Source organism: Thermobia domestica, chromosome 14, assembly GCF_964235325.1.
Source record: "Thermobia domestica chromosome 14, izTheDome1.hap1.1, whole genome shotgun sequence".
NCBI classification, from domain to species: domain Eukaryota; kingdom Metazoa; phylum Arthropoda; class Insecta; order Zygentoma; family Lepismatidae; genus Thermobia; species Thermobia domestica.
The window spans coordinates 202,116,733-202,130,360 of record NC_137467.1 but is presented as its reverse complement, the minus strand read 5'-3'; the positions used below and the strand labels follow the sequence as shown (position 1 = coordinate 202,130,360).

Below are 13,628 nucleotides of genomic sequence, written 5' to 3'. Positions count from 1 at the left end.
AGAATTTTTTTTTTTGTTTGAATGGCCGCCATTTTGAAATTTGCCATCTGATTATTCTGGCTAATGAACTTATCCGGATTAAAAGTGTTGGACACAAAGTATGAGTATACTAATTATATTATCTGAAATATTTTACAAACCGACTTTTGAGCCAAGTTTGGTTTTAACCCGTTTCAAAATTGTAGCCGCTATGTCGTTCACAAGCAAAGTTTTTGTGTGCGGATGTGATCAAAGAAACTGTTTAGAAATTTTCCGGAATTTCAGACATGAGGGTCTCTGCAACAGGTATATTCCTGAAGAAATCTGCCTATTGGCATACAATGAATAATGTTTACAATTTCAGCAGCTTTAAATTTCAGTTCCACTCTGCTTTTCTATAGTTGTATCTACGTTAACGCAGTTTGAAATGACACGAAGATTTGTTTCGTCAATGTATGCATATAGGTAAACAAACTCAATTTTAACAATAATAAAGTGTGGACTCTGCACGGAGCGACTCTGAGTGAACTTGTATACCACTTTGAAATATTATTCACTAAAAACAAACATATATGACGAAAGCAATTTTATTTATTCCCAAAAATACTTTACTTGACAAGATGCAATTTGTAACAAGACCTTAATCAGACGCACTGACTTGTCATGTAAGGGTGTGTGTTTTATAAATAGCATTGCTTTAGTCTCTTTTTTTTTGTGCCAATACTCTGTATGGTGCAGATATTAATTTTAAAGAGTGGAAACTATGTGACAGGACCGGGGATAAACCCTGGCACATTTTAGATGTCCTTACAATGCACTTTCAGCTGCACAAATCAGTCATGCTGCACAGGTAAAAAAGGAAAGACTTATCGTCAAAATTGAATATTTGATCACAAACGGCAGGAAACTGCACCCTGTATGCAACTGTGCTCAAATCTAACTAGTATGAAGGTTATTTTAACAGTAGACCTCGCTATTAATCTCTAAAAATGTTATTCGGATTCATTTTTCGAGTATTCCTTTGCACCCTCCAACCCCACCCCCAACCAGCAGCGTGGAATCTCCAAAGTATGTTTGCACATTTATAAGATTCCTATAACGAAGTTGATGATTGGTGTTCTGCCCGAAGGCAGGCCTTTGATCCAAAGGTCCCTGGAATAGTCCATTAAATTCGTTTTAAATTATTTTTTTCTTGCTTTTCTACATTTTTGCCCTTTAAGGGGGTTCCACCCCCTCCCCTTCTTTGATTTAGCCTCCCTCCCGTCCACACAGATACCTGGAGTCTCCAAAGTGTGTGTGCACATTTATAATGTTGTTCTAACAGAAGACAGTGCATTAAATTTGTGTTTAATACAAAATTATTGTTTTTCATACATTTTTGTCCTTTCAGAACAGGGTTTCACCCCACTGTCCGATGTACTTCGCCAACGAGCCTGACCTGTACTTTGAACAATAAACAATCTGTAAAAATTTCATTCGAATCAGTTCATGCATTCGGCAGAACACACAGACAAACAACACAATGGCCGGCACTAATTAAGAGAATATAAAAAATACACACCTGCATCACATGAAGCTGGTTCTGATGGTAATGAACGAGGCGGTTAAGGTAAACTTAGTGATGAATTCCTGCAATTCGTACGACATTGCCCTCTTACATAAAATTCATCCTCACTATCATCACCATCATCACTAATTAATCTACTCGGACGCTTTTTCTTCCTCTGAGGTCGCCCTGTAATTTCGTTATCAGTTTCTAGATTCGATTCATCCTGGGCTTGTACCAGCTTTCTTCTTGCCTTGACCAGGTCATCTGAAGACGGTAATGAAATTCAGAGGTGTGAAAAACGTTTGAAATACTTTCAAGTGTTTCGCTATCAGAACAAATATGATACTACAGTGTTCATATTTTCAGAGCTGGGGAGTAAATTCAGGTGTCGATCGCTGCCGAATTTGGATATTCGACGTCTTTAAAAGGTTAGATTAAGTTTGATAACAAGCTGGAGCTTCTCTGTATAACAATAAAGCAATTTTACTTGTGAATCAAAAATAAACATTCGGCACAAATTGACACCTTGAAATGGTTTTGTTGAATGTTTGAAATCAGCCAGTAGTCCGCACACCCTGTGTGGAGCACTGGCTTTTGGTTATATTTGCTGCTTTTCCCATATGTTGGTGTCCATGACGAGTACATTAACAGTTGTCATGGGCGCAAGCTCTGAAAAACTCTCATTTGCATTACACATGACCTGCGAGCACTACAGTGCGCTTAAAGCTTAAACATGGCCGAAATGTGGCATCGGTCAAATCGCTTCATTTTTACAAATGTTGTAGACAATGACGAGTACTTTAAAAGTCACTGGCGCAAGCTCTGAAAACTCATATGTGCGCGCTACATCGCGCTCGAGTTTACATGTGGCTGAAGTGTAAATCACTTGATTTTCACATATGTTGTAGCAATCGACACCTGGAAGCTCCGAAAACTCATATGCGCGCGCTACAGCACGCTCGTGTTCATGTAAACTTCAGTTGGAATAAGATTGTTTTCACATATGTTGTAGAGCTTGTCGAATTTAAAAATCATTTAACAAAAAAGCCAACCTGGCCGGCGAAGGCCAATAAAAAACAAAGCGATTTGACCTAAACCATATTTTGGCCATATGTAAACTTGAGGCGCTGTAACGCGCGCATATGAATTTTCCAGAGCTTGCGCCCATGACAACTTTTGTTGTACTCGTCGTAGGCTGCAACGTATGTGAAAATCAGACAATTTAAGCGGAAGCCACTGCTACCGGTACATAAGGGGTGTGCACTTTTGTGGAAGCACCAGAAAACCCAAAACACATTAGTTGTATACGAGACTAGTGCAGCCATCTAACATTGCGGCTGTTCCTTCACACACATCTTGCTTTCTTTGCTTTGTAGTTTTCCTTTCTATTGACTTTCTAGTGTCCCGTTTTAAAACACGTCCACGACTTTCTGCAGCCGTAGACTCTTTTTGAAAATTTTCAATGTTCTTTCACAATCATCGTGTATGGGGGAAGGTTCGCCGAAGGATGGTATCTCACAGACAAGTCAATACGGTGAGTGATACAATCCTTAGGCGAAACTCCCCCCCCCCCACACACACACACATACACGGTGATTGTGAATTTAAGGCTTTGTTCATGAGGAAGAACATTGACACCTTTCAAACAGAGTTTACGACTACAGAAAGTCGTGGACGTTTTGAAACGGGAGACCAGAAACTTCGATAGAAAGGAAAAGTAAAAAAACAGAAAGCAACAATTCATATATATAACATAAACAAGAAACACACACTAACGTAAGTTTCCAAGACATACAAGGAGACAACTCGATGAGACTTGTTATATCTGCATTTTGTTCGCTCATCCTGACTAAACGAATTTGAACGCAAAACGATTAATTGAAACGGGTATAATTTCCTATTACACTCGACTGGAAACTAATTAAAATCGAAAAGTAGCCTATTTAATGTGACTTATAGGAATATGCTTTTACTCTAAGTATTAGCTAATTCAATATACATTAATTTTTCCATCCAGCAAGAGATTTCAACTCCATAACACTTTAAACAATTGTATCCGTTACGATTTTTTCCTACTTCGTGGAAATCGCTTCACTTATACCTTGAATATCTATAGTAATCACAGAGTATTGAAAGAGTTTTATTGTTAAATGTATAGGAAGCATTCCATACGAATTCACCAGAGGCATGTTGCTTCATAGTCACAGATTTGGCTGATATTTATATTACTGAAAGCTAGTGTTAAATAGGTAACAGACATGCAATATGAAATTATTCTAACAGATACTGCAGAAAATACAGGGTGTTCAGAAAAGTGATGCATCTTCAAAATTATAAACACACCCAAAAAAAGGAAAAGAAGCAGATCTCAAAAACTGTTTGGACAGTTATAATGATTTGGGTTTTATTTGAAAGCGAATGATCTGTGTAAGCCAATCCCAAAAATCCGAGAAAAATCTTCAGCATTATACAAAAAATAGTACCCTAAAATACATCCGAAGAGAGAACTTTTTTAATGGTGAATCCCAGATGGTAGAACAAAGTAATTTAGTACATCACATTATAAGACATACACAATGACATATCAAGAAATTAAAAATGTATTATTTCTAAAGAATGAAATTATTATAATTTTACTATACCCTTACGTGGTTGCAGTCTGAAGCACAAGTTTTGTCCATATTTCAACGAAGACCATTTTTTTCGTCTCTCTGGAACTAATATATCGAGTATACCATTATAATCTTATATGTGGGTGGCTTGCTTCATCCACTTGACTTTTTGATGGCATTTACATACACAGACAGAGTGCATTCCGTGGCTTGAACTACCATTACAAATCACAAAAAAATATACTTTTCAACCTCGCCATCTCCAAATTTCATGACATTTGGATATAATAAGTACTTGATGAGAGAAGAGTATTTCCAAAATAACAACTCCCAGTAACGTACAATTTTCATGTTGCAGAGTTGCCAACCTTGAAATGTTAAGTAAATTTTAACATGCAAGGCCGAAGAAAACTTTGCATAACTTTGGCTATAGGTACGGCACAAACGGCGTGTAGGGATTATTTTAAAGCCAAAACATTACTCTTTCATTAAAAAATAAACATAATGATATTAAACAGGATTTTGTTATCCGTGCCATGTAACATAATATTTGACCTTGAATATTTCAAAAGGTACTTTTTAACCTAATAACACATACCTGGGGTCCGGACGGACCCCAGGCTTCGTTTTTGCCCTATATTTTCACGGTTTGATATACATTTTTCTTGACGGCTCATGATATATTGTTTTAGAATGTTGTTAATTTACTCATAATATTTAACCCGTGATCTGCTTTCGCATTTAGAAATTTCAAGAACAGTTAATAGAGAGATTACCTTTTTAATTTTTTTATCTGTTGTTTTGTGTATGTTATTGTGTATGTCTAGATAATGTGATGTACTAAATTATTTTGTTCTACCACCCGGGATTCACCAGTAAAAAAGGTCTCACTTCGGAAGTAATTTGGGGCAATATTTTTAGTATATTGCTCAATATTTTTCTCGGATTTTTGGGATTTGACGTGCAAAAACTCCATTTTTAGTTTACATAGATCATTCGCTTTTAAATATGCCGTCTCCTTTAGCCTATCCCGCATATGCGTGGGACGTAAAACTGGAAGTTTTTTGCTTTCAAATAAAACCAAAATCATTATATAATTGTCCAAATATAGTTTTTGAGATGTGTTTCTTTTCCTGTTCTTGGGTGTGTTTTAGAAACGACCAATTCGGGAAGATTCATCACTTTTTGAACACCCTGTATTTTCTGCAGTATCTGTTATTGTGCTGCCAAAATGTCTTGAGCCGTGGCAAAAATGCGAACTAAAGCTCACACCCCGACACACCCACGCGTTGAGGCAATAAGGGTTCAGCTATTGCTAAGCGAGAGAATCTTAGCGAAAGAGAGTGGAATTTCTTCAGCCGATAGCAGCGCCTGAAACGGAAGAATAGGTGTCAAGTCAATGTGGTATATTTATAGAATAATTTCATATTGCATTTCTGTTACCTATTTAACACTAGCTTTCAGTAATATAAATATCAGCCAAATCTGACTACGAAGCAACATGCCTCTGGTGAATTCGTATGAAATGCCTCCTATACATTTAACAATAAAACTCTTTCAATCATAAAGAAAATAACAAATACGCACGAACAGAACCCGGTAATGGGCTATTACGTTTCATTCTCTACAAATTTGAATATCAACTGAACATTAAACTTCGGCCACAAAAGAAGGGCATAGGGGGGACTCGAAGATCAGCTACGAAGATTATCGCGTTAATATTATCTCATTAAACAAACTAACATTTTTTTCAATAACATCTACATTTTGTTTTTCCATATCGCTGACAAAGATAACGAGAACAAGCCTGTGTGATAAAAAAAAAAATCTGTGTAGAGGCCAATCTATGTAGAGGTTGTGTGTAGAGCCCAATCTTCCGTAGACCTACTATTCTCCGCTAAGAGTTTATTATATTTAAAGATTAACGTGCGAGGTGGCCACTACGTGTCTCTTTTCCTGGGAGTCAGCCAAGACTCGTGTACGATCCCGACACCTCCGCAACTGTCTTCTTTAAACTCAACAAGATGATACGACAATTTCATTTTCCTCTTTAAAGGTGTTGCTCTGGAACCTACCTAGTACACTGAAACAATCAAATACATTAATGATTGTCATTATCATTTTAGTAAATCTGAAATCACTTTCGATTAATTTATGATCAGTTCGAAGGGAGAGAGTTCAAACCGGTATCTAGCTTCAGAACCTAACCGAACTGAAAACATACATCTATCCCAGTGATGGCCAAACTAGTGCTACTAAACCTATCATAAAATGGCACGAGCCGCATCATATATCTAATCGCCAGGTGCTACAACTTACATTGCTCAAACGAACTTATCTAATAATGACATATTTAGACAATCATTTCCAGGTTGTGAAAACTAGACCCCGGATTTGCACCAAAAATTAGAAATGTATACATTGAAAAGTACAAAAATATGTCTTTACATCCTCATATATATATTTATTGTTTTATATATATATATATATATATCAAATTCCAAACTTCGATATTTAATGAAAAACAGACGATAATTAAAATATCAGTGTATATAATAGTCAGCGTTCCCAGTTATTTGATTTGTCCACCGCGAACTCCCTGACTTTTCCAGGTCACTATTTGCACAATTCCAGGACTTTAAAAAAAAACAGGTCTATTTTTCCGAGCAAAATTTGATTATACAAGTACAGTTGTATCTGTACATGTGTACTTGGCGTTAAGATGCCGTTACATTTAATTTAAAGTGGAAATATGAAACCTTTGGCTCGTCGCAAGACGAATCAAAAGAAAAACCTGCTGTAGCAAAATAACGCTGTAAAAACGGTTTGAGAAATATAAATCCGGACTTCAAATTGCGCGACTTTCTCAGATCAGTGGGAACGCTGATTGAACTTTTTATGGAGGATGAAACAGGGACGGGGGATATTTTCCTGCATACCTGAACTTTATTTACACATTTAAACCAGATAGAGTCTAAATATGTGAGTCCATTGGTGTTATGGGTGGTTAGGAAGAAATATAATGAAAAATCATACCACCTGATTTAATTAATTTAACAAACACGAGATATGCCTTAATGCCATTTTACACCATTAACTACAAAAAGGGGCCGACCAGTGCTATTTGACAAGTACCATCTCACCATTTGCCTGATAGGACTGAGAGAAACTCTGGAAAACCCGGTTAGGATCGTCGGCCGTAGGAATCAAACTCATTATCTCCCGAATAGGAATTCAACAGAGCTAACTAGCATGGTCTTTATTTCTGGTTTCATGAACTTAAGGTGTACGCAAAAACGCGGATTTTTCTATATATATATTCCTCAGCAACCCTACAGTACTTTTCTTATTACTCATTAAGCTTACAGTCGTGGAGCAAATTGTGAGTTTTAGGTTACTAGTATTCTATAGGAGATATTGAATTTTGAGGACACTGAATCCCGTTTCTAATGTTTTCTTTTTCGGAAAGAAGTGAGATTTTCTTAGAATGCCCAAAACCTCTTCAAACTTAAGAAATTTTCTGGCACGAGACATTTTGTTTGACACAAAATGTCAACAATATGAAATATGTATATGCTACTTCTATACATGTAAAAATAAATTTAAAAAAAAACACTAAAACATACTAAAATTCACCTTTTTAACTTTTTAACCGTAACATGTATGTGCTAAGATGATTCTATACAACAATTTTCAAAATTTTCCAACATCTAACTTTTGGACACTTGCACAATTTATAAAAGTCCCGAAAAAGCCTGATGAAGATGTGGTGTTTTGCCCAAAGGCGGTCCTTTGAGCCGAAGGTCCTTGGACAATGTGAACCAATGGAAGTTTGCCATTGCCATCCGTGGTATGATGACGTCCTAAAGATGGGACTACAGCTTAAGTGGGGTCTGAAACACTTGTGCCGCCGTCGGGAATCGAACCCAAGACCCTTGGTTACAAAGTGACAAGCGATACACTCATCCACGGGGTACACTATTAAAATGAGCTTAACCTATGATAAGAGAAAATAACTCTAGTACGGTTACTTTATTCGGTACCTTAACTTTTCTGAATACATGTAGTTGAACTGTAATAAATTGGGCAGATAAACCCAATGGGCATGTTTTTTAGGTGCGGAAACCAAATTTAAAACAAATTGGGCATTCTGTAGGTGGTTACAGGGGGAGGGCGGTTGTGATTAGAGTAGAGTGGCCAGACGTACTGATTTTCACAGGACAGTACTGTTTCTCGAATAGTTGTTGTTTTCTCTTGCAAAGACCTGTAGAAAAGCGAGAAATGTCCTTTTTGAAATTCTTCTGATTTAACTTATTTGCAGTATTTTAATGTCATTCTTTATTCTTAACATTTCGATAATTTAATTTACTTCTGATGATAATGTGGTATTCTGCCGGAAGGCAGGTCTTTCGGGGGCAATGTCCCTGCGAAAGGTGAACACATGGTGATTTGCCATTGGCTTCCATGGGATGATGACGTTCTAAGGACGGGACTTTCAGTTTAACGAGAGATCCGAACTCCCTGTCCCCAACGGAAATCGAACCGGGCACCCCTTGACTAGAAGCCCACGATCTTATTCACTAAACCACCGAGGACACAAGTCCCCATGCCGTAAACGCCGGTGGGCCACTGATGGGCTGCCTGCGACACGTCGCTAAGAAGTGGTGGCCCGGAAGCGACGCTCGCGTACGACCCAGTGGCCGTTTTTCCAATTTTACTGGTGGGTGGCCCACCAGCGACAGAAATCGGTGGTCCCGCCGCGATAATCGCCAGCGGCCCGCTTATATATTTTTGTTATGTTACAGTTGGATGGCCCACCAGCGACGCGTCGCTAGAAGTTGGTGGGTCAGTGGCGACGCTCGCGGGCGGCCCGGTTTCCGTTTTTTCAATTTTACTGTTGGCTGGCCCATCAGTGACAGAAATCGGCGGTCCCGCCGCGACGAAACGTCTGTGTTCCACCAATTAGCAGATCCTTTTTCTGCCAACATGGAACACCGTATGTAGTAGCCCAAAAATTGCCTGATGTGATTGAATTATTGTAACCATAGCTTAGAATAAAAAGAAGTAATTGCTTGTTCTTGAAGTAATGGGTATTTAAATGCACTTTCTCTCATTTTTATTTATAGAGGTTTCACAGCCTTGGCTCAAAATCTGCAGGAATATCAATTGCTTCATTCCGTTTCTGCAGATTTTGAGTCAAAATCTCTATGAATAAAAATGGGAGAAAGTGCATTTGAATAAACATTTATAAGCATAGAACAATTGCATTAAGAACAAGCAATTCTCTTTTTATTCTTAGTATAGTTATTGTTTAACAAATTAAATCACATCAGGCATTTTGGGCTACAAAGTACAGTATTCTGTGTTGGCAGAAGCCTCCTGCTAATTGGTGGAAAATTAAGGAGGCGGACAAATGGCAAGTGGGACGAGGACGTGGACAACAAACTGACCACAGGCGGTCTTTGGGGGTGGCGACTGGGGCACCCGCCCCAGGCCCCGCGATATAATATTCTCTTGTCACAGTCAGCTCAAATATGCGGGGCCTCTGCAACATTCTAATGTACCGTAGCTTAGAGTTAAAGTGAATACTTTGGCTAATAATACGGTGTGGTGAATTTCTTCGGAAACCAGTTTACATAAACCAGAACTTCTTACTCAATATTTTACTTTTAGAAGCCTTAAATTCCCAAAATCTACGCCATTACTATGAAAGCGTTTAGCATGAAATTTTTAGTTTTAAAGTATCGTAATTATTACGCCCTTGAGTTTCGGATTAACAATGGGTCAGCAAACAAGGCGACGCTAATACCATGCACGTGGCTCTAAATGGCATTATCTCAACTTTTCTTTGTTGTCGAAATAGAGTGAGAAGTCATGTTGTTTGTTGCTTTTGGATCAGAAGAGTGGTCCTGTTGCTACGGACACCTCTGAGTCATCGCTTCCAAGAAATAGCTCCTATTGCACGCCTTGTGTAGCACCTCAGTTTGGCTTCGGAATTCGGACCGCGCAGTCGTAGTGAGATGTGGATACGTAATATTATGATTAGTGCGTGGGTGTCTTCCGATTATTCGTTTATTGGGCAAAGAATAAGTGACCATCATGAGTGGTAGAGACAGAGACAAATTCCGTAAATACGAAAGTGGGTCTGCGAAAGCCAAGAAACGGAAATATAAAGATTTCATTCAGAAGCAAAAGGGATCTTTGGACAAGTTTGTTGTAGCGGTAAAATCAGCGGATCAACACCAAAAACTTGAGAACACGGATGATGGTTTGTCTGTGACTGAGCGACCGGTGTGATGCGACAGACCAGGTTGTGATGCCAAGTTTTGCGTCCGACGAAGAAAACAAACTAGCCGGCAACAAAACTGTTTCTACGCCCTGTTGTCCCACAAGCAACAATGAAAACCTGGTGCAATTTTCTGGGGACAACGTTGTTGCAACAGACCCAGAAAGTGACCTCTCCTGTGAAAGTGCGACCATTCCTCTGCATACTTCTGACACTCTTCAAACGACGAGCACACTGTTCGAGGACATATACGATCCAGGTAATTGGAAACATATTAACAGTGAAGTGCGTGACATGTTAGTGGAGAAGGGTCCAATCAGGCTAAGTTACTGTGAATACCCAAAGGACGAAGGTAACATACATTTTTCGAACAATTTCTTTACACGGAGGATGCCGAACGGAGAAACAGTGGATAGGCGATGGCTAAGTTATTCGAAGATCAGAGACAGAGTATTTTGCTTTCCTTGTAAGTTGTTTGGCACGACAGCTACTAGAGGCCAGTTAGCAAACGAAGGCTGCTGCGACTGGAAGCATCTTGGCGATAAACTTCAGCACCACGAAGTTTCTGTAAATCACGTTAAGTGCATGACAGCGTGGTTGGAATTAGCTCGGAGAATGTCCAATGGTAGAGCAATAGATAACATGATGCTAGAACGAATTAGAAAAGAAAAGAATTGGCGCGCAGTGTTAACAAGAATTCTAGCGATTGTACAGTACCTTGCCGAAAACAACAGCGCATTTCGTGGGAGAACGGAGAAACTTTATGCGCCGATCAATGGTTAGTTTTTAGGCTTAGGTGAGATGCTGGCCAAATTCGATCCAACCATGCAAGAACATCTCCGCCGAATTAAGAACGACGAGGCTCACGACCATTACCTCGGGCATAGGATCCAAAACGAGCTTATCGATCTGATGGCGTCAGAAGTAAAGGGGAAAATTATTGATAAAGTGAAACTTGCTAAATATTTTGCCGTCATCCTTGACTGCACGCCTGATGTTGGCCACAAAGAGCAGATGTCCATAATATTGCGTTTTGTGGACGTATCAGATCCGGAAGTGAAGGTGGTGGAGCACTTCATCGAATTTCTGGATGTGGACAACGCAACAGGAAAGGGGTTGTCTGAAGCTCTGCTTGCCGCACTGCCGAACCTCGGTCTGGACATCGCCGATTGCCGTGGCCAGGGGTGCGAACATGAAGGGAAAACACCAAGGAGTTCAAGCGCACATTCTTCGCATGAACAGTCGAGCATTTTACACTCCGTGTGGCTGTCATAATTTGAACATTGTTTTAGGAGACAGGGCTAATTGCAACTCCCAAGCAGTGACGTTTTTTGGTGTCATACAGAGAATATATAAATGCTTTGCTGCCTCGGCTAAAACGTGGACAATTTTGGAGGAAACCGTGCCTTTCATGACTACAAAATCACTTTCAGAAACGCGGTGGGAGTGCCGCCTGGAAAGTGTGAAAGCGCTGCGTTATCAGACGAAAGAAGTCAGGGAGGCACTGTCGACTGTCGCAGATACCGCCAATGATCCGCTAGTAAAAAGTGAAGCCGAATGTCTTGAAAATTATGAGCTCGAAAGCTTCGAGTTTATTCTGAGCTTAATCATATGGTATGACATTTTATTTGCTGTGATTGCTGTCAGCAAAACTCTGCAATTAGCTGACATGCAGCTCGATGTGGCAATACAGCAAATCAAAGGCCTTGTTACTTTCTTGAAAAAGTACCGGCAAACCGGATTCTCCGATGCTATGATCGCAGCAAAGGAAATTGTGTCCGAAATGAATGTAGCTCAGAAATTCAAGGAACGAAGAGTCAGATGCAAGAAAAAACAATTCGATTATGAGGGTAACGACGAAGAAACATCTTAGTCGGAGGAGTCCTTCAGAACAGGATATTTCTTATGAATAGTGGATCAACCACTTACCTCAATGGAAAAAAGATTCGAACAACTGGAAGAGTATGCTTCAATCTTTGGATTTCTATACAACTTGAAGGGTTTGCGGTCATTGAACGATGATCATTTGTTAAAGTGTTGCATGGATTTGGACAACATGTTACGCGTAGAAGATTCACGCGATTTGGATGGAATTGACTTGTGCGCAGAATTGAAGATTTTTCGAAAAATGCTTCCTGATAACATCAATGCCGCCCAAGAGTGTCTTCAGTACGTTTGGCCCATTCGAGTTTCATTTCCCAACATCGTTATTGCATACAGAATTATGTTGACAATTCCTGTTACAGTTTCCAGCGCGGAAAGAAGTTTTTCGAAGTTGAAACTTATCAAAAACTATCTATGATCAACAATGTCGCAAGGCAGATTGTGCGGTTTAGCTATTTTGTCCATCGAAAAGGAAGTTGCCTCAACAATGGACTACGAGGACCTTATCAACGATTTTGCACAGCGAAAAACCAGAAAGTGGACTTCCGTCTGTGACCGTCAAAGCAGCTGCTTCGTGAGTCAGTGATAGTTTTATTATGTGTTCTAGTTTGTTGATCTTGCATGCATGTAAAATGTTTCCGAACCATTAATGTCGTAAGTTATATCGACCCCCATGCCATAAGAACCCCTTACCCCCTCAAAAATTTCACCTATGTTTCCTGGCTTCGGGGGGGGCTTCGCCTAACGAACCCCCCCGCCCGGGGCCCCGCATACTACTAAGGCCGCCTCTGAAACTGACGAAGGAGTTTTGACAATTATTAACGATAAACAAAGAATTTCACATAATTTGAAGCAAAATATAATTCAATTATTATTTATACTATTCAGGATATTGGGGAATTGTTGGACACCAATTAAAAAGATCCAATAAAGACAAAAATGAACCTATATAGGCGTTCCTCCGTCGCTCCTGCATATTTCTATCTCACGAATGTATTTTTTACTCTAAAATATAATTCGTCGCTGTCGATAAAAATGTCAACCGAGAATGCAAAAATTGTCAGACATGGTGAATTTCACAAGGTTATATTTTGCTTTTATTGTCTGATGTTTCATTTTTATATATATATTTTTTTTTACTTCTGCTCTTATTTTTGAATGCAAAGTTTCAACAATTAAACTTCTTTAACTGATCTTGGTTGAAGCAACAAATAAGTGTAAAAAATACATCAAGGAGATAAGAATTAAGACATGTGTTGCCAAGCAGAGTTAAAAAAATAAACCCTTTTCAATCGTGACACACATCATTCGATTTTAG

At 39.1% G+C, this 13,628-nt stretch overlaps 2 protein-coding genes and 1 long non-coding RNA gene across 4 annotated transcripts in view; 2 read left to right on the top strand and 1 right to left on the bottom strand.

Moving 5' to 3' along the window:
* LOC145670541 (uncharacterized) overlaps window positions 1-3,059 on the bottom strand; it is a 32,181-nt gene extending 29,122 nt beyond the window's left edge. For both annotated transcript variants that reach the window (XR_014128332.1, XR_014128331.1), the window contains exon 1: window positions 1,541-3,059. This is a non-coding gene — a long non-coding RNA (uncharacterized LOC145670541). The remainder of the gene's footprint in view (window positions 1-1,540) is intronic.
* Window positions 3,060-10,456: 7,397 nt separating this feature from the next.
* LOC145670221 (zinc finger MYM-type protein 5-like) lies at window positions 10,457-11,209 on the top strand. Its single transcript, XM_081738599.1, has one exon. It carries the CDS (start codon window positions 10,457-10,459, stop codon window positions 11,207-11,209), a length of 753 nt encoding a protein of 250 aa, XP_081594725.1.
* An 18-nt stretch (window positions 11,210-11,227) lies between these two features.
* Window positions 11,228-11,701, top strand: LOC145670220 (zinc finger MYM-type protein 1-like). Its single transcript, XM_081738598.1, has one exon. It carries the CDS (start codon window positions 11,228-11,230, stop codon window positions 11,699-11,701), a length of 474 nt encoding a protein of 157 aa, XP_081594724.1.
* Window positions 11,702-13,628: the final 1,927 nt, after the last annotated feature.

What these genes read in the sequence shown, in the direction of transcription:
- LOC145670221 (XM_081738599.1), top strand. Translation starts at nt 10,457, where the DNA reads ATGCCAAGTTTTGCGTCCGACGAAGAAAACAAACTAGCCGGCAACAAA.
- LOC145670220 (XM_081738598.1), top strand. Translation starts at nt 11,228, where the DNA reads ATGCTGGCCAAATTCGATCCAACCATGCAAGAACATCTCCGCCGAATT.